This window comes from Gopherus flavomarginatus, chromosome 7 (genome assembly GCF_025201925.1).
Source record: "Gopherus flavomarginatus isolate rGopFla2 chromosome 7, rGopFla2.mat.asm, whole genome shotgun sequence".
NCBI classification, from domain to species: domain Eukaryota; kingdom Metazoa; phylum Chordata; order Testudines; family Testudinidae; genus Gopherus; species Gopherus flavomarginatus.
Genome location: NC_066623.1, coordinates 107,293,081 through 107,315,254, shown reverse-complemented (window position 1 = coordinate 107,315,254; position 22,174 = coordinate 107,293,081). Strand labels below are relative to the sequence as shown.

General features: G+C 39.4%; 1 protein-coding gene across 3 annotated transcripts in view; it reads right to left on the bottom strand.

The window, feature by feature from the left end:
* Positions 1-3,024: 3,024 nt before the first annotated feature.
* The window catches only part of FAF1 (Fas associated factor 1), a 318,043-nt gene continuing 298,893 nt past the window's right edge, over positions 3,025-22,174 (bottom strand). For 2 of the 3 annotated variants that reach the window (XM_050961673.1, XM_050961674.1), the window contains one exon: positions 3,025-6,114. In XM_050961673.1, coding sequence (XP_050817630.1) covers positions 6,031-6,114 — 84 coding nt within the window. In that variant the 3' untranslated portion in view covers positions 3,025-6,030. Of the gene's footprint in view, positions 6,115-10,308; positions 10,387-22,174 lie in introns of those variants that run through there. The other variant, XM_050961675.1, reaches the window with a different exon arrangement.

The following is a 22,174-nucleotide window of genomic DNA, read 5'->3' as shown; positions in this document are numbered from 1 at the left end:
ATACAGAGTGCAAAATCTTCAGATTTATTCTATATTTAGAAACACAGTATGAACTTCCTCTTAATTACCTGGTAATTATTAACTTTCCCTTTGTTACAGTGACACCAACAATGTGAAAATCACCTTTCAGTTTGAAAAACTGATACCAACTATCGCTAAAAAGAGCACCTGAGATTACTTTAACAAAGAAGTTAGCAAATATATATAATTTCGCTATTTTCTCCAGTTTGTTTGCTTTGTGCATTTGGCAGCAAATCGTGAACAACCAGTTCCACTATTCCCCTGTACACTAAATTTCTTGCTTGCTGAAAAGATCCTTGTGAACAAGAGAGCAAAGAAATCCATTTGCATTGTTAAAAAGAAAGAAATCCATTTGCATTGTTAAATGATGTCAGGACAGACCGCTTCAAGGGGAGGGGCATCCAAAACTGAACATTTTTGAAACTAGTCAGTCTAAAAATATTAAGTTAATGATGCCTTTGTAATTACTATTTTTTGAGGGCAACTTCTTCCAAATTCCTTTGTGCTGTTTTCATTCTACATGCCATTGGCTGCTTTTCATTTACAGGCTTGATGGCCCCTTTTCACCATGCAGAAGGGCCATACAGCTATGTTACTGTACTCCTGAGGATTCCATCTAGGCAGGGTACATCACTGGATGGCACAAAGTCTGCGTTGTAGCAGTTCTAACACTATTCCCTTTCCCAGCCTAAGGGGTGTAGCTGGAGAGTTATGCGGTGCTAAGGTGACAATGGTTTTTCTGGGGCTATGGGCAGCTGCTCAGAGCAGCCTCATGGCTTTTTCTAAAATACAGAAAGGCCAAACCAGCACCCAAGCTGGGTCCAGGATCCGGGAGCCACAAAGGTGGTCATGGCACTAAGCCAGCCCTTCTCTGGTCCTCCCCTGAGAGCAGTCAAGTCAGACCAGAGAATATGGGCTTATATATTTAACTATCATAGTTATTTCAGTTACCTGTTGTTCCTTGGTTTCAATAAAAATCTAGTGACAAAAAGTAGTTGTAAATCATCTTGAAATGTCAGGGTATTTTTAGGAGATGGAAAAATCTGTCTTTATCCCAGCCGGTAAAGCAATATTTAGGAATGGCCAAAGGGCAAAGTGGATGGAATAGATGTATTATTGTATCTTGCATTTCTGAATGGATAAAGAGTAGGTTGCATGTATAATAATTATTTAATGAAACAACTTATCCAGGGTCCATAAATGAGGTAAGCATCCAGTCTGAAACTGGAAAAGGATCAGGACACATGAGAAAGGTATGTCAGAAAATATGAACAAGGAAAGCAAAATAGGGTTGCCAAAGTAAGATTTTAATAATTATTTTACTAATCAATCAAGGCGATAAAATAAAAACATCCTAAAACACTGAAAAGAGCTTTCACTGTTAAATTAAATATGCTGTAAGAGAAATGCTAATTGTGAACCCTAAAAAGGCCAGTTATGGAAAATTGTAGCCAGATTTTGAAGTGTGTAGTCTGGCAAGGGCGATGTTAGGTTCCAGGGAAATTTTTTTTTGCTGTACAGTACAGTACTATAGTTGGGAGGTGCCCCCGTCATACCCCACACAGGCAAAGCCCACTGGCACTGGGACAATGAGGCAGGCAAGGAGGCTGAAGGTGCTATAGGCTAGGAGAAGCACATTGTGCAGCAGCAGCTTCCCCTACTCTGCAAGCACCGGGGCAGGGGGCTCAACCCTCAGCCTGCCCATGCCACCCCTACTCCCGAGCCCCCACCCTTAACCCGCCTCACACTCCTCCTTCCCTCCCCTGCCCATGGCAATCAGCCAGCTTGCAGCGTTCAGGAGGTAGTGGGGAGGAGCGAGGACACAGCACACAGGCTCCCCCTCACTCCTGAACATCGCAAGTCAGCTGATTGCTGTGGGCAGGAGGCGGGGGAGGGGGAGGAAGGCGCTGATTCGCAGGGTCTGCCGGTGGGTGGGAGGCACTGGGGGGGCATAGGGGAAAAGATGGGGGGCTGCCAGCTGTGGACAAAGCAGGCAGCCAAACGACGTTATAGCGAAACATTGCACAACTTTAAATGGAGCATGTTCTGTAATTGAGCAGGGATGTAAGATCAAAACAACTTTAAGCGAGAGGATGTTCAGTGAGGAGTTACTGTATCAAAGTGCTGAGATCTATTCAAAGTTGAAGCTACTATATCACTGTATAACACAACTCTTCCTTATATAAATGAGTAGGCTTTGTAGAAAGAGTGGGGACAAATGAAGGTGCAAAGGAAATTTAAACAGCTCCGTTCTAAATGTTTGGACCCAACAGTGTGACTAAAACTCAGGTCAGTTCTCTCAAGGGCACTCATTTGGTACATGCTGTGGAGACGTGTCTTGGAGGGCGGGGGTGGGGAAATAGAAGCTAGTGAAGGAGCTCCATTATCTTTGATCCTGTGTCACTAATAAGCGAGAGGGTTTGAAAGCTCAGATGCCAGTGGTTGTCCAGGACTGGAGGTCAAAGTTGTGCCACTGATTGAGAACTAAAAAAGTTAGCTAGAGAAAATCAAGAAAATAATGGATTGATCAATTGATTCATTAGACTTGAAATTGTTTAGAGAGTGATGATACTGATGAGCCAGGAATGCTTTTTATTCATTAAGAGTTTTCAGTTAAGATTACTTTAATGTTTCCAATGCATGCTTACAAAACCCCTCCATCCAAGACTAGGGAACAGTTGGTAAATTAAAGTTAAAATTGGTAAGACTGCACTATACAAATAGCCGTAACAGAGAAAACCTAAGCATTCTCATTTTGAGAGAGACTTGTGGAGTAACGAAAGAGTCTCACGCTAATTGCTGACGCTGGTCAAAACCAAAACCAAAGTAAGAACAATTAACAGTAACTAAGAATTCACTGTGTAATTCTCAGATGCTATATAATCTCTGCAAAATTTATCTCAGGTATATAGACTAGGTAACTATGTGTCTCTCCCACACAGATAGGAATAGTGAAAGCATATGATGTTTTAAACACAGATCAAGTACATTTTAATAGAAACATTATTGTAACTACAAATTTATTTTATGTTTCTAATGTCAAGGAAAAGGTACAGTTTATGAAAGCCAAAAGCCTGTTCTGCTACATTAAGAAAAAATAGTTTTATAAAAAAACCACCCTCACTAAATTTAAGAGTGCAGATGAAGCGAATACAGATGAAACACTTGGCTTTTGCATATCTCTAATGTGATTAGAACAGCAATGCCAAAAGTAGGAAGTTTCCTCAGAAGCCGCAGAGAGAGCTCCACCTTCACCATAATGTTTAGAGGGTTAATAGTTAAAGCCAAGATTTTATTACAGGATTCCATTAACTAACAATAATTCGTTAAGATTTAATATTAATGATAACCCATTAATATGAGGCAGCTGAAGATATAAAAACAGAATCAGAGATATGCTCCATAGTACAGTGTAACAGTTTTAGGTAATGTTGCATAACAAAATTAGTCTGAATAATGATTGGTGAATTAACCGCACCAGCAGAGCAGATGATGTGAATACTATGGTTAGTTTAGGACAGCAGAAAATCATGCATAGGATATTCATGTTTTCACACTGGATCAATTTACATAATGGGCCTAATCTGGAAAGGGGTCTCAAACCCAGGAGGCTGCTTCTCAACATGAGGCCCAATGTCTCTTAGAACCAAAATCATAAACATTTTGTTGAAATAGATATATTTGTTTGCATTCTTTCAGGATGATGTTTTATATACCAGAAGAGGGCTGCATTACCACCACATTTAATTATCACCACCACATTTTGATGATGCCAGTGTATTTTGTGGTATGAATAAAATGAGAAGAAATTCTCAAAACAAATGTTAGGAAAAAAAAACCAGGAGCATTGACTTCAACAGATTCAACCAAATATTCAAGCCACATTTAATAACTTTATGAAATTAGTATCAAAGAATATATAGTCAAAATACAGAAATAAAGTTGAGTGAAAGAAAACAGCATGATGAGATCAAACAAAAGTTAAACAGAACAGATTAAATATAAAAAGTTAACTGAAAGGTCACTCTGCTACGTGCAGCAATATTTCAGCAACTCCTTTCTTTAATAGCCAATTTAACAATGACGAGCTAATCGAGGGAGAAGGGGGGAGCTAAAGCATTACTTTGAAAGGTCTGCTGTGTAAGTTACTGTGATTGTGCAAACAATGTCACCCCAGTTTGCAACCTGTGTTAAATTTAGATTTAATAGATGTAGTGTCTGCTTTTTTGTTTTGTTTTGCTTTTCTCGTGAAGCAGTACAAAGGTTTAGAGGGAAGTGTCTGCATTTAGCTCTCCATTACATTTACATTTGCCTTTCATTTGGCTGCTATTGTGTGTGTCGTGGACTGCAGATGATTAAAATTTGCTTATACATCCAAACCTTTAGCTTGTCATGAATACATCACTTCTAAAAGTATGTTCTGTGTGTATTATTAATTACAGAATTATCATAAAGATACAGTAAGGCTTTCCCCACTCTGAAGTTTGCATTTTTTGGTAGGTAACAATATATCAGCTTTACTAACACCCTAATAATAGTCATACATTACTTTTATATCTCCATTCCTCCAAAAGGGGGGGAAAAAAAGACTGAAGTTAGTTTCTGATTAGTATAAAATGTTCAAATTGGGATTCGATCTGCTATGGGAAAGAACATGAGTTACGTATAAACAAAATATGAAAAATAATATTCCAAGTAGTTTGATTAGCAGCTGATGTTTCTGTAGTGCCCCTGTGCACGATACAGTAAGCCCAGGAATAAAACAAAAAGCAGATCAAAAGTGTTTTGATGCAGGTTTAGGCATCAAGTGTATGTTATGGTCTGAACCTTCAGTATGCTCATTCTATGGTTTAGGTACATAAGGTACCAAATTTTGTCCATATCAGATACCAGAGAGTTGGTGCCTACGTTTCAGACAATGGAACTAGAATTTGTTAATCTGAGACGGGATCAGTAATCTCTTGTTAAAATGTCAAAAAAGTGTGCAATAATAAGGCAGATTTCTTATTACACCATCTCTTTAGATATTTATCATTTGGTGAAACAAACAAGGTGCTTTAAAAACAGCAGAGTAATAGGATACAAACAAGTGCCAGAAAGAAGGAAAAATGCAAAAATGGGAACTACCATTTCTTCCACAATGAGGAATAGAGAACTTTTGTATCTGGTATTTGAAAGATTTTTAACAGCTGATATTCAATATCAGCTGATTCCTGAAGTGTTGGCAAGATACCAGGTTTCTGGTACTGGCCCATTTCTAACATTATTTAAATATTCACATCATGCAATAAGCAGTTTCACACACTGCAATGTAATGGAAAATACTTCCGAAACTGAATTAGAATCGAGACCCAAAGCAGAACCAGTAAATAAATATCTTGCATATATGTCAAACTATATTCTTCAAACAAAACCTTACATCTTATCAAAGAAGTCAGAAAGTACCAACAAAAATTATATGCTTTCTACTATAATACTGTTAAATTTCCATGTCTGAGAATGTCCCATTTAATTTTTTCTGCCTTTTCAAATTAGGTGGCAAAGTAGAAATTCAAACACAGAATAAAATGCATATATATGAGGGTGCTGGCTCAGCGAGATATCAAATATACAGCATTCTAGTGTCAAAAGTACAGGCAGAAATGTCCAAGATTTCTTGGTGAAAAAGGGGCATTGGAGGAGTAAAAATTCTACTTAACAATCACTCACATTTTAACAGTGCATTAATTATAACAAAAGCCAGATGAGAAGTGAGCAACAGAATCATAATGTTCAGTGTTCATAACAGAATATTATCCTCTGCTCATTTAAACGAGGTTGGAAACATACTCATCTATGTGAAACTTTTAGTAGCTAGTTTTATTCTTTTTTCAGGATTCTTGCCAGAGGCAGAGTTGTGACACTGCATTGAATTGGATGATAGTAGAAGATGGATTTGCTAGAAGCTTTTCTCCCAATGCTGTGCCTCTGTCTTACCAAAGGATTACGAGTCCTGCAATCTGTTTTGATCTATTCTTTTGCCTCTAGGAAAAGGGTTTCTTGAGGATACAGTTTTACCTCCAGTAATGATTTATCTGGATCCAACTGCGTCACCTGTAAAGATAAAAAAGAAATCTGAAAAGACTTATATAAGTAGATTTCCTTTGAACTGTATATTTTCAGGAGTATAGATTAATGTTCATTGGGGAGCAGTTTTGATTTCTGACTGGGGGATTCACAAAGATAATTCCCATTAGTGCTAATGGGAGCTCTGTGCATTCCCAGTACATTGGTGAAAGAACAGATTCAACAGATGCTATACATTTGCTCAGAGGAAAGTTGTTTACTTTCCCTCATCTTCAGGATGAAGATATCTGTTTTTGTCACAGTGGATGTCGTTCTGAAAGGATTACTGGAATACTGGAGATGAAGATGAGAGACTCAAAAAGTCTACAAGCTCACGTGCATCCTAAATGCCCACTTACTTCAAGGGGAGATTTCAGTGTGCAGGAATGTAGGACTGGTTTTATATTTTATTCATTTGAGCCCTGGTTCAGCAAAGCATTAAGGGCCAGATTTTTAACGGCATTTAGGAACTAAAGATGCAGATAGGCACATAGTGGGATTGTCACACCTCGGCATTGAGCTAAGCAGATCACTGGGAATTAGGTGCCTGAGTGCTTCTGAAAACCCCACTATGCACCTATTTGCATCTTTAGGTTCCTAAAAGCCTTTAAAAATTGGCTCTTAAGGCTTTGAGCACCTTCAACTACAACTGGCTTTCACTTTAAATTGTGAGTAATCTCACCCCTGTTCAACAAAGCATTCAAGCCCCACTGAAGTAACTTCAGTGAAACTTAAGCATGTACTTAAGTGCTTTACTGAAATGTAGTACGTGCTCAAGTGCTTTGGAAACTGTCCTACATATGGGCTTGATCCATGTATTTAGGCTCAGTTTCTAGAGCTATGGAAGTTTACCAACAAATACCTCCTACTGAAGTGTTTCACATACACAAAATAGTGGAGAGGAGAGCCCAGCCTTCTGAATCAAACATTTGTATGTTGTAACATGCAGATTTGTATAACACCACTGTGGCATTTAAATGGACAAACACTACTTTTTACTTTGTTTGAAACAATTCATTAATAGTTTGAACTTTAGTTCTGTTTGCTAACCCATTTTTTACTTCTTTCTTTGCACATGCACACTGGTTTGTTATTGAGGGTATGCTCAGGAGTACTGTATTATTAGCATTATGCTAAAACAGCAATGACAAATGCATACAGGAAGCCTTATTTAGAAGCAAAAAGTGTTTTACCTATGACCGTATCATGCCACTGTTTATTAAGGAGTACTTTTAACAGAAATCAATGCTTAAAAAAAAGAATCAGTGACATATTAGGGTCCCAAGTATGTCAGGTATTAGAAATTACTATAATTAACATCTAGTGTATTTAATTTTCATGTCTGCTTTGAATGCAGTTTGGGTATGGTATGTCTCTCTTATCAATCTTGGTATACTAGAAGTTTTAAAATGCAATTAAAAACTGTACTGAAAATTCTGTTTTCAAAATATCAAAGACTGGATTAAGAAAACAGATTTTTTTTAAAGTAGTAAAATATTGTACCTACCAACTTTGATGTATCCGTTTAATTTTATAGCATTTATTAAAAAAAAACTTTATTGTCACTGTTTTATTGTGCAATTGCAGATAATTAACTATTTTTACATTTTAAAAAAATGTGCTTATCACTTCTTTAAGCACATTCTCTAAGATTTAAAATCAATCTCATTCACCTTGATGAATGTAATGGAACTTAAAAAATTCCCAATGCTGAGATATATTTTCTTATGTTTTAGATACCACAGTGAGTTATCTGTGAATGGTAGAGAAGAAAAATAGTATGAACAGACACCAGACCATTAAAATTCATTTTAGATTCTTATTATCTACACTCCAATTATGCATTCCTGCACAGATGCTGCTTAAATTATTGAAAGGTTATCTTATAAAGCAAACCTGTTATGTAAAAAACAGCCAAAGTAGTGCGTTTAAAGTTTGTGATTACAGAAGTATACTAATTAAGTACCTTTGTTGCATTTTTAATGCTTTAATATTTTACTGCTACAGTCCATTGCATTTAGGCACTGAAAGCGAAGTATATAGGGAACTTTATAATTCTCAGCCTAAGAGGTACAGTGCACCTGAGAGAAGCAATTTTATTTCTCTGTTCAGTTTAAACCTGTATCTAATTAGATCCTCTCTCATTTCAAATCCCACAACCCCTTTATTGCAAAAGCAAGAAAACATAGGTGGAGAGAGAGATTTGTTTGTATCAGGCAAAAACGGATTTGAAACGCAGCACTGGGTTAAGGAACACTATCCTCCAGACTGTAACCAGATGGAAACCTATTATTCACTTGAGTGTAATTAATGATACACATCCTAATCAAAACTCTTGGGTTTGCAAACTTCAGTTACCTTAATAACAACTATGAGCGATGTCCTTTTCTCAATTTCTTTATATGTGGGAAGTTAGTTAAAAGCAACATTGAGTACCTGCAGTAAGAAGCCTGCGCCACTTTTCACCCTTGATTTCCGTGTGCTGGTTTTTAATTCACTGAGGGACAGCAGAGTTTGCAAATGTTTACACCATTACCCAATTAACTAACAATATGGCTCCTACATCTGTCAACAAACAAAGCTGCTGTTGCTTTGTTTTAGCTCCTTGGCATTTTCTGTTCATATGGGTCGCCATTGTACTTAATTATCACGCCATAACCTACTGCAGCTTCTACTTTGTTATTTGTGGTTTGTAAATATGTTGTTTACCAAAAAGAACAGAAGCTTCATTAGTGAACACACCTCTGACCAAAAGAAATGCTTCAACTGGTGAATAAATGATTAAATACAGGACTAAACTAAAGCACCTTGTAACTTAAAATATCTTTAACATTAGAAACCAAGAGAGTTGTATACAACAAAAATTAAAGGCCCTGTAAGAAATGTCACTAACACAGGTTTCTCCACCCCACTTTCTAGTGAGATTTATTCTGCTTAGCCAGATTTATATAGCTATTTCACAGTGTAATTCCAAAGACTGAAAAATTCTTCATATTCAATTTATAATCTGTTACATTAATATGACATTAAAATAAAATCTGGCATTTCTAAAACTTTGCTTTAATGTAATGTCTTTCATTCATCATGCTTGTGTGTGCGTATGTGTAATATATACATCTGAAGACTATTGTGTACTACATATGTTAAACTGAACAGAAAATGAGTTCAGAAATCCTGTTTATAATCTAAAGGTAACTTGCACATCATGGCCCCAATTTAGGGAAGAACTTAAGCATGTGCTTAACCCTAAGCACCCAAGTAGTCCCATTGCTCTCAATGAGACTCAGGCACTTAAGGTTCAGCACACACGGAAATACCTTACTGTTTACAAATTTCCCCTCAAATGAGGCATTCAGTACATTTGTTTAAGACTTGCTTTTTTCTTTTTATTCTCAGATCCCGTGAAATCTAGTTCCACACCAGTCACTCAAATGATGCCCCACTTATCCAGCAGCGGCTCTAGGTATTTTGCCACCCCAAGCATGGTAGGCAGGCTGCCTTCGGCGGCTTGCCTGCGAGAGGTCCCCAGTCCCACGGATTCGGTGGCACGCCTGTGGGAGGTCCGCCGAAGCCGCAGGACCAGCGGACCCTTCGCAGGCATACCGCCGAAGGCAGCCTGCCTGCCGCCCTCGCGGTGACCGGCAGAGAGCCTCCCGGGGCTTGCCACCCAAGGCATGCACTTGGTGTGCTGGTGCCTGGAGCCGTCCCTGCACTTATCCCATGGTTACAAAGGCAAATCGGGCATGGAGTTGACCCACTGAAGAAGTCAGGTAAATGTCTTTTTAAATAACGTGGTGGTTTTGCAAAGTTTTAATTATTCTATATTCCAAGGGATATAAAACAAGAGCAACCTTTTATATATCATATAAAAGGCCCTGTCAGCTGACTTCATGCTCCATCAAGGTTCCATATTTGACACAATGCCAATGGCTTAGTGTTCGTTGGGACGCCACACATAAAATGGGAGAAGGTGATGGGAGCTCAAAGTACATCTTAAAGTATAACAACATGCTCAGTAAAGTGCTCAAGCTTATGATATTCTATGGAAATAACTTTCTTTGGTGTGTTTTATATTCTATACAGTTTAATATCTTTTTATAGCAAAAAAAAAAAAAAAAAAAGTTTTTCCTTCCAAACTCATTTTCTGCAGCATTGGCATGCTCACCTGAACTGACCTACGTGTACTGCTCCTACACATTCGCATCCTGTACAGCTGCAATTTTACTGTTTACAAGGTATGGTTTCTTACCCACCCTAACCCTGCAGGGAAGAGATAAGAAAAAAAAATGGCTTAATGCCCAGGAAGGTCATTTAAAAATAATGAACTGAATATACAATTATTATAACACGTACTTGAGCAGCAAATATCACACCCTTCACCTCCCTTTACACCCTAGGACAAGGATCCGATTCTTGAGTAGCACAAATCTCTCTTCTACTTACACACGCATGAATACATTTCATGAATCAAATGCACAAAGAGTTCTTTTACTCTCTTTCCTAATCCCCCTAAGTATAAATGCAGTGAAAATTACTTAAATGCACACCTGGTAAAGGACTAAATCTGTTTAAAAAACTATATTTTCACTCTGACACAAACAAATACAGTGACTCCTTTCTACCTGTTAAAATAATAATCTCTGTGTGTAAAAGGGTTATCTGGATAATAGGTTCAACTGTGGGCACAAATAAAGTGTGTGTACTTTTACAGAAATAAATGCAATTCGATCTGGGTTAGCTGAATTCGCCAGAAAATACTTTTAATTCGAATGAAAGACATCTGTCATGTTAACAAATAAGGAACTATATTATATCATAGTTAGCAAAACGTGGCAAATAAAACATTACACATCTTGTTCACAATGAAGAGCTTTAATCCAGAAACAGTGAGTCACTGAGCTACTATACCCTATATGTATCCAACTTCTGGATACGTCTAAAAACAAAATTTTAGATCCAACACACTTCTTCAAAGATGTATATTTAATCCAATAACCAATATTAACATATCCAAAAAAGATATGCTATAGCCTGACCCCCACACTCCTAATTCCTCTCCCTTCCTCCCCCCCCCAAAAAAAATCCATATAGATTTCTGGTAAAAACTGACTTCAGTGGAGCTATGACAATTTACACCAGCTGAGAATCTGCCCATAGATCCTGTTTCTCCAGGCCATATGTGCCTGACATATTACTACCTGTCTGTCTAGATTGTAAGCTAAGTGAGGCAGAGACCACGTCCTCCTCTGTCTTTTGTACAAAGCTGAGCACACCAACAGAGCACAAGAGTACAACACATAATAACAATAAACCAAAACCCAGTGTTGTTCAGTTTTTCAATTTGATAGCGAGTTTTGTGATATTTGGGACTTTTCTTTCAGCCTCAGCTGCTGGGGCCATATGATTACTTGAAAATCTCACTTTCAATTTTATTTTTTAAAAAAGTAAGTTTCTAGCCCTTGTAGTTGCAGAGAAAATGTTGACCATGTAAACCCTAACTGCTGCAACACCAGAATCCAAATAAAAGGAACCACATATTTATTATTTTTAAACAGGTCTTGATTTTTGAACAAATCTCATGAGTTTTTGGGACCTGGCTCATGACTTTTTAACAGCTGGAGTTGGCAATACAGTATAACCTCAGGGTTACGCACATCAGAGTTACAAACTGACCAGTCAACCACAAACCTTTAGGCAATCAGGCAGCAGCAGACAAAAAAAAAAAGCAAATACCATACAGTACTGTGTTAAACTACTACAAAAATAAAGGGAAAACAGCATTTTTCTTCTTCAGAGTAAAGTTTCAAAACTGTATGAAGTCCATGTTCAGTTGTAAACTTTTGAAAGAACCACCATAACGTTTTGTTCAGTTATGAACATTTCAGAGTTACAAATAACCTCCATTCCCAAGGTGTTCGTAAGGCTGAGGTTCTACTGCACTGCAAAACAGTGTTAGACCTGCTCAGAGTGTTTGATGTCCTTAGATCTTTTAGTATTTTTTAAAAAATAAAACCAAACATATCCAAATGGCATCAGCAAGTTTTATCGTTTCATGCAGTCGTGTATTGCTATATCTCATTCTTAGAGCAAGTTCTACTGCAACATATGTGGCTTTCAGCAACTTTGGACAGAGCAAATTAAACATGTTAATAATAAGAGTTTGCATTTACATCGTAACTTTTACCCAAGGATCTAAAGGTACTTTACAAACATTAAAATAGCTGTTGTGAATTAGGTATTATCCTTACTTGACAGATGGGTAAACTGTAGCATAGAGAGATGATGTCACTTGGCAAAGGATATACAGTGAGTCAGCAGCAGAGTTGGGAACGGAACCCAGGACTAGTACTGGGTGAATAACTGAGTTTTCAGTTCAGTGGCAGTTCTGGGGGGAAAATATAATTGGTCTGAGTTGAAATAAATCTGAATTTTTTCAAAAGTTTTGGCGAATAGAAAAGGCCTGTTTTAGGTCAGTTCCAGAGCAAGAATTTGAACCTGTGTCATCCCAGGTGAGTGCCTTAATCACTGGGCTAAAGATGATTGGAGAAGTGCCAGGGGGGCAGCAGCAGCACCGCCTCTTCTGACTGTTTTGTGAATAGTTGAAACTATTCACGTCAAATTCACAAATAGTTTTGGGTCGATTGAAACTGCATTTTTTGTTGAATAAAATATTCACCTGAAATATTTCACCCAGGTCTGCTCAGGAGTACTGAGCTCCCATGCCCTTGCTCTAACTTCTAGATCTCACCCTCCTGCCCTTTATTACATCATTACATTGTGTAGATTGTTGCAGAATAGTTAGAACGAACTATTAGCCTGTGTGTGTTACAGACTGCACAAAGTTCTGGGAGAAGTTTAGGAAGCAGATTCACAGAGTATGACTCTTTCTTTTACGATGCCTATTGCACTGAACTGAATGGAATTCTTGTACTAAACTGAATGGAATTCTTGCACCACTGATTTCATTTGGACTACATGTAGTGAGAATTATAGTATGTAGTGTTTAATTTTGTATAATGTTTAATCTTGCATAAAAGTATAATGTACAGTAAGAATGATCCAAGTGATACTGTACATGGTGAGATATGGGTAGTGTTTCGTCCATGGTTGTGACTAACAACAACATATATTACAATTATAAATGACAGAAACCAGCCTATTGATCTGATGGCATTTAATGAGCCAGATTTTGAATCTTTATCACTAGAGGTCAGAGAGCGAATACCTTCACCTTGAATGTTTGGAGGGGGCTGGAGGTGGGGAGAGATGAGTGTGCATTATGCCACTGCCATGGCACTCAGTCTACAGACAGATTTGGATAAGAAGCAAGGTTGGATACAGGGAAGGAAGGAGCGTGCTCTAGTGGGCAGACTCTTCTGCCCATTCTCCCCAAGTATGGCTCTTTCTGCCTCATCCCCTCAGTGTCCCAGTCCCAATCAAGTCTCTCCCCCACAACTGGCTCTTATCCCAGTCATTCTCAATCTCCTTGTTCAGCAAGTCCCAATCTCATATTTTGGGATTCTCCATCCCACTCCCAGTCCCCACCAGCTCGTCACCAGTGCCCTTGCCCAGCCAGTCCCAGTTCTACCCAGATCCTCATCTATTTTGTGTCTCCATTCCCCTGGAGACTGGTCTCCAGTCACCCCAGAACCCTAATTTCCCATCCCCACTGGCTTCAAGTCCCAATTTCTCTCCCTGGGCACCTCACTCAGTATATTTCCCCCCACCCCCTTCCCCGCAGCTCCTTGTCCCAGTCTCTTCATCCAGCCAGTCCCAATTCTCCTCATCTGATCTTCACCTTTCCCTCAACTACTGACTTCTGCTTCCCCCATTTCCATCCCTAGCCTCCAGTCTCCTGGCCCAGCCAATTGCCCTCCACCCCCAAGTCTCCGTCTTACCCAGCCTCCCAACCCAACTGCCAGTTCTAGCTTCCCTCTCCCCAACCTGGCAACCTCCAACCCCGTTCTTCCTTCCCCTCCCCATACTCCTTTCCCCAATCTAATCCCCCAAGCAGGTCCAGCCTTTGTCCCCTCTGCATTAGAACTGGGCAGCTCCCTCCTCTATACTGCCAGGGGTGTCACTGAGAGCAGAGGAAAGACCGCTCTCAGGGCTGGTGTACACTAATGCTGTAAATCAACCTAAATTATGCTAGTTCAGTTATGTAAATTACGTAACTGAAGTCGATGTAATTTGGGTCGATTTACATGAGCGTCTGCACCAAGCTACGTTGATGGGAGATGCTCTCCCGTCAACATAGCTTCTGTCTCTCAGGAAGGTGGAGTACAGATGTCAATGGGAGAGCGCTCTCCCATCGACTTACATGTCTTCAACAGACCCACTAAATCGACACTGCTGCATCAATTGCGCAGTGCCGATTTTGCCGATAATGTAGATGTGGGTTAGGTGCTTGGACCTGGGCTGGCCCACAGCAGCCCAGAGCTGCAACTGCAGGGGAAGTCCTGCTCTTCCCAGGCTGGAGCATACACAGTGCAGCTGGAACCTTCAGGGGATTTAATAATAGAACAGCTGGGCCAAGTAATCACCATCTGTACAGTCTCCCTCACAACTAATGAAACTGATGCATGTAAATTAGCTGTAGAGTAAGCGTGGTGATTTGTTGAGTTACCTCTGGTATCACAATGGTCAAGGACTCTTTGCACTGCATAGATATATGCCTAAATGTATCTGTACAGCTTATGGGTGTAAAGTCAAAAGGCGAAGGTTAAAAATTTGACAGTGACAGATCCTAGTGCAAATCCTAGTGCTGACTGAACCTGCTGATACTCTGAAGAAAAAGCAGTTTCAGCCATGATTTTAGCTGTTTCTGTTGCTTCACACTGACTCAATAGACATTCTAGGCTTCAGAGTGACAATCTTGGAATCGTACTATAGCTCAAACAAATCTCTATTGAGTACATGTAAACTGCAATTTTTCAAAGACTTATAACTTGGTCAAATTTGGGCAGATTTTTGCAGGGACAGCAAAAGAAATGTACATCTCTGACACAAAGGCTACCATCCTGCCAAATTTCAAGTCCACAGCATGTAGGCACTGGAGCTTTTCAAAGAAAAGGTCATCAGAAATTTTTAACATGTGCAAAACTATGTATTTTCCTTAGCCTTGTTCTTGTAAAGGGTTGAACCGTTTGGCTGAAAATTTCTGCCTGAGACAGATGCCCGGCATGGAAAATTTCAGTGTGAGCAGTCAAAAGCTTAGTCTAGTTATAAGCATCTGAAAACAGGTTGGACAACCTTAGCATTAGGTGGTGCTACCAGCCCCACCTATAATAAACCAAACAAACATACAAAGGAGCTTTCGAGATGTGGCCAATCACCATCTTGACTAATTTGCTTGCATGTTGTATCTATTGGTTCTCTTAGATTGTAAGATCTTTAGGAGAAGGGTAATTTTGGGTAATAATGTAATAAATAATACTTCCTTGCTTTTACAGGTTAAGTTAGACCCCCCAGTGAATTTTAATTATTGCCCTTTTTGTGTGGGAAAGACAAGAGGTCATAAAACTTCCCATATCTTGTTGGACCTCCCTAAGACAATGACTTACGCTGAGGTTACGTTCGTTCCGCTGTCAGCACGTAAAGCGAAAATCGCGTATAGTCAAAATTACATTGAGTGTAATGGCGGGCGGAATCGCCCGCACTACAGGTACAGTATTTAAATTTTTATTTTTCTCTTTTTTTGTTTTTTGTTTTTGCTGCGCAAAGCTGAATTTGCGCATGTTAAATGCGAGTAAGATGAGACTCACCTGTACAGGGTTTTAAGGATTTCACCCATCCTTTTGAAGGAGGGGCCAAGGGATAAAAAACAGGTTGTTCCTCTAATGCTTCAATATATGCCAACCTTTTCTTCACATAACCTCATTACCTCTCCTCCTCATTGGCAGCAGCCAGCATCCCCCACCACCCCATTGCAACTAGAAAGGCAGGTAGTCATTAGAAAGACAGGAATGTTGCTCTGCATCAGTCACCAGGGGATGCTGAAGCTCAATGTGTGCTATACCATCCCTCTCTGGATGCTGAATACCATCTCTGCACTGCTCCAATACTTTTATTTTGACCAAATTCGAATTCTCAGCAATAACATTTCCTTTCAGGAAGAGCAAGCACTCCCCTGTGTCACAGAAGTTTCCACCAGCAGCTAAACAAACCTGATGACTATCCAATCAAGACTCGCAAGCACTATGAGAGCTCCACCAGATGACACTCTTAGCAAAATACAGTGCTTCTGCATAGACTACTAGATGTAGATTGGTGAGAAAGTACTAGTCAGTAATGGGATATATATGCATTTAATTACAATTGTATAGAACAAAAATCCAAAAGGGTTTTTAACACAAGTGCAAACGATGAAGGTCTCAGGCAGGAGAGTGATGAGCACTGTATAAAAACATGACCAATAGATAGAATCAATAACGTACACAGGACTGCTTTTGCAATTTAGTTTGATGTATTTACTTATCCAGTTATCAAAACAACAGGAGATCATTTCATGATCTAGTAACCAGATAATGCATTTTTAATGTCAATGTTACCAAGGCTCTGTATGGGTGTTTTGATGCAACATTTTTTTCCTGTGTGCAAAAATGTACAGAATGAATGTTAAGTATGAACCACAGGTTGAAAAATAAAAAGTGTCTTAAGGTATGTCTACATTCGAGCTAGAGGTGTAATTTCCAGCTTGAGTGGATGTATGCATACTGCTCTGATCAAGCCAGCTTGCTAAAAACAGCAGCACATCCACCATGGCACTGGTGGTGGGACCACCTAGCCGCCCTAAGCACAGTCCCGCCCAGGACCTTAGGTATGCGATCAAGTGGATAGCCCATCTTGCTGCCACAGCTAGTCGTCTGTTAGCACGTTAGCTCGATTATAGCTAGCGCATGTACATCTACAAGAGCTGGAAATTACATCCTCAGTTTGAATATAGACATAAGTTTAGAAAGGGCCAGTTTAGACTGGAGAGTGCTATAATCTAAAGCAGAGTTTCCCAGTTTCACTACAGTATACTTCCCTCTGCAATCAGATAATGTACTTGGCGCTCCCCTGAAGCAAACATCTTCTAAAATAGGGTGCTGTGGGGTAAGAGGGCAGGGAATGGTGCATGTGGGCAGAATATTTTAATCCTGTAGACAGTGGAAGTATTCTTGCTTGTTTGCTCATTCCCCCCTTGGACTTCTCAACTCAGAATGAATCAACTGAAGGTTAGTATTCAGTATTGATTAGTCAGTACTGTATTCTGGCTTTGGTAAGTCTTATGTAAAAACAGAAATAATTTACCTTTTCTTCACTGGCCTGGCTTAAAGTCTCCTGGAATTATTTAGAGATTTCACACAGAGGTCAACCCAATACTTTCAGAAACTCTGATCTACACAGTCAGATTCTGTAGACCAATTTTTCAAAATGTCTGGCTCCGGGGGTCAGGAGGGAATTCTCTCCTTGTTTTGTCTTGTCCACATACAGCTTTGCATAGATGGCTAGAAGCATGAGGGATATTCCACCTTCCTCTAAGATTCTGGTTATCAGCCACTGCTGATGCTAGGACACCAAGTCTGAACTGCTATAACAAATTTTATTTTCCAGGATGGAAATGTTAACAAAAATTTTGCTGAAAAGCCAGAATCATTCTAACATTCACCCACAAAAATTCTGACCATAGTAAATACGGAAGTAACTTATCGGTAACAAGATAATGGCAAAACTGCTAGGCTGACTTCAATGGGGCCAGAATTTCACCCAGTCTTTGCAGGTTCTCACTGAAAGAGGCTGCATCTCATGCTTTGTGAGCAATAGAACAATTAAAAGGAGTAAAACCATCACAGTAACATGTGACTTGAACACAGATTTGAATGTTCTGACCATGATTATAAATAGTCTTGTTCACCTGAATTTAGTCTCCTTAGGCCTGTGCTCAAGCTTGAGGATAAGGCAGGGCTTAAAAGCCATTAGGCTGAACAATCAAAAGAACAGTGTCCTTCACAGAGAAACTGAACACAGTCAGTCAGTTATAGACAGCTTGGTAATACACAAAGCTCATTTTTTTAAATCTAATACACTTCTCCATGCAAAGCCTTTGAGTGGTTCCAAAGATGAGCATCAACAGCTGACTAAACTACAATAAGTGAATATAAATGACACTAAACGTAGCTAATTGGACAGATAAAACTAGTATTATATAATGGAAAAGAGAAGAAATGTGTGTTAAAGACAGAAAGTGATGGCTTCAGTGACTGATCCAGCTGATGTAGGGAGAGGAACTGCATGATTGTTAGGTGGGTGTGGCCTTCTGTACAGGTGTTTGGAAAGTCTAGATCAGTGGTTGATAAACATGTGCCCCTAGCAGTTCTATTGCTCTGAATGGTTCTGCAGTTTGCAAAGGATGACACACAACCTCCTATACCAATGGTTCTCAACCACGGGTCTGGGGCCCCTTGGGAGGCCACGAGCAGTTTTCAGGGGTCCACCAAGCGGGACCAGTGTTAGACTCACTGGGACCCAGGACAGAAAGCCTAAGCCCTGCTGTGCAGGCCTGAAGCCCAGGGCCCTGAGCCCTGCCATCCAGGGCTGAAGCAGAAGCCAGAGCAATTTAGCTTCGTTGGGCGCCCTATGGGCAGTTGCCCTGCTTGCTACCCCTTAATGCTGGCCCTGGCTTTTTATATGCAGAAAACCAGGGAGGACATGGCGTTTTTATCATGTGTTTTGGGGGGGGCCTCTGAAAGACAAAGGTTGAGAACCCTTGTTCTATACAATCGGAAGTTTCATGAAGGAAAATGCAAAGCTTTTAGGTTTTAAACTCTGTGTTATTTTTTAAAAAGCAGTTCTCATTTTACATAGTAAGAAATATGAATGATTAAAACCTACTGAAGAAATTACGTGGATCAAATTATATTTTTTCTCCACTTGAAGAAATCATGACAAACAAGAAATGCATAATTAACCATGCAATAAAATGAAAGAGTTGTAGGAGCCTCTTAAAACTTGAGAAAAATATTTATTTCACTAGTTGATTTTGCCCTTTTGTACTGGGAAAACACTGATTTATGTCCTAGAGCTTAAAATGCAGACAACTTTTGAGGTTTATTTTAACGACTTGTTCGTGCTCCAGGACCATGAGTTATAGTAGCACAGTTCTGTGAACACTTGGTTGGTTAGTTAACTAGGACTGCAGAATTAGTCCAAGGATTATTTACATACATAGCTTATAAAATTCAGCAATGGAGTAATGTGAACTTAAAAATATATTTGAAATCCAGAAGATGTGGCTCATCAGGTAACTTTAAGATAGACTGGTGCAGGGAGAGATATGGCCCTGCCTCCTTTGGGATGGCTTCCACTACAACAGGCACTGGGGGACATTGCTCCTGGGGGACCCCAGGGATTGTGCTCATGCCTGGCCCTTGGAAGGGACATAAGGTACATAGGGAGGGTAGTGATCCCTCCCCTACCTTGTACACCTATGCAATGATCAGGAACAGCCTGACCCTACATCTACTGAAATCCTGATCAGCACCTGTCTTGACTGGATGCACAGTACAGTGTGGGTTAGATTCAATCGATTTTAGCTTTTAGGCGAAACAGATTTTCCCCCACTCCCATTTCTTCAAACTGCTGTTGGAACTGGCTAATTAAAAGGAATTAAACAATCTTAACACTCTAAACAGAGCAAACTGGTTCTGAATTATTAAGCAACATTTTAGATGCATTTGAATAACCTTAGGTGACTTAACTGCCACCTGATCCTAAGCTATGGCTCAGATAAATAAATGTGAAATACTGTAGAAGTCTTAGCTTACTATGGCTTCCAGATACAGTAAATAAAGAGCTTAAGTCTCCAGTACACTGTCTGCAAAAGACACTCTAAAATAAATGGTTTACACTGGTGTACACTTAAAGTGGAAATTGAAGAAAAAACTGCAGGGTTTAATTTGGATTTCCAGAGGAAAATTGTAAGCACAGAATATACAAAGCTCTACCAATGCCCTGGCATGGTGCTATGGAGTGCTGTATTGCTGGACCTGGTGTCTTTCAAATACCATGAAAAACCAAGGTCAGGAACATTCTGGTTAGTCATTAACGATGCCATAGCACTTTCGCAAGCACAGGCTGTTAATTTTCATATCATGGCCAAATTCCAGTCTGGTTATTTCCATTCTGTTTACTTAAACTGCCTCTGTAGTATCAATTGGATATGGCATCCTTCACTTTCTGATCTAACATGTCAAGACAGGCCTGCTCTGTAAGATGTACAAAGGCCTCAGGAAGACTTCTGCAGACTTCTCCATGGGAAAAAGTGATAGCATACTGGGCTCTGGATGGATTTTGTAGCTGGCACACTCGGCGGACTATCACTGAGGGTAGCTGGGAGGGCTTTCAGGCTGGAAGAGGACTCATGGAAAGGCCAAAAGGTCAGTGAGTACTGCTGAAAGAGCAGACTCCTGCAGTACTCATGTTTCTAGGCCTTTTTGCGGTGTTGTTAAATAGCTGCTGTGTTAACATGCAAGAGGTGGCTGCATTTCAGTGATGGGTAAAGGGATTCTTGGAAGGAACCATAAAAACACATGTAGCCTGCACGAAAGCCAAGAAGCACATTTCACATCAAATATCTAAAGGGCAACCCCTCCTTTAAAAAGGTCTGTTTATATACACACACAGCCTTTGCCCATGCAGCTCATGAAAAAACGGCACTGAACTATATTCACAGTACACGTAGCATTGTAATCAGCAGGCTAAGCTTGTATTTATGATACAGATATTTCTATACAAATGACTTATGTGGCCAGAAAAAAACAAATTTCTTCAAAGGTATTAGCCAGGAATCCACTAAGCAGTAAGATTCACTGGTGTGAAATACAGCTTTGGGCTTGGCATCCATTTTGCCATGGCTGCAGTACTGAAGGATAAAGGTGGTTAAGCATTCACTTAGCGTCAGCGGATGGATGGCATAGTCAGTGAGGAAGTCCCAATAACAAGTCGCTGCACATGCTTAAATGCGTTGGAATGTTACTGCTGTTTTTAAACAACAAGTAGTGTCTAGAAAAGGTTAATCTGTGTATTTACTCGTGTAGAAGTTTGTATTTATAGTAGGGTTATGATACCAACTTTAAGTTAGCAAAGCATATCTGTGTAAACAACAGGAAGATAGAACTAATGAATTTTTATTTACTGGAGATGTGGGAATATTTCAACAACATTTTGTTGAGACATCTGAACTGAGGGCATTAAGAAGAGTATTTTTTACAACTGGTTGAAAATTTTCTGAATGAACAGTTTTCTGTCAGAAAATGCTGCCACAAAATCAAAATGTGTCAGAGGAATGTATTGATTTTGTCAACATTTTCAATGAAAAATTGTCAAAGAGCTTTATTTTGACATGGTCAAAGTCCTGCATTTCATCTTTATTGTTTCAACTTTTATTATACTTTATAAAACACTGAAATAATGAAGTTGAAATGAAGTGCTTTGGCCTTATCAAAATAAAGCGTTTTGATAAAAGCATTTTGATATTCCCCAAAAAGCTGCGATAAGAGTAGACACACTGTCCATGTACCAGTGAGTGTTACAAGGGACTAACTGTGCACAGTATTTAAATACAGGAACAATATAGCATAAAGAGCAAAAGGCTTGTTTTTGTTCTGTTGTAAGTAAGCTGGAAGACCTGTAACATGGGAGACATTTTGGGATTGCTCTTCACTTTGGTTCCACTGAAAATGGGATTACATGCTTAGATGGAGTAAAGTTAATTAGCGATTAATGGGATTCCACACATGCTAGTTCAGACTCCGGCGAGAGTATTGTTTCAACTGCACTGGTGAACATTCTTTGTTATTTTGAGAATAGCAGTAAAATGAATACAAGAAATGGGACGTTTCCTGTTTGTGTGACTCCATCTCCTCCCTTGGGCAGCAAATTCCCAAGGTGAATTAGGATTCCCAAAGTGTATTAACATGATAGAAAGTTAAAATGAAATGCCTTCATTTATACTAAAATTAGAGTGCTGCTTTTTAGTATGAGAGGGGAACATGTCTGAAAGTTA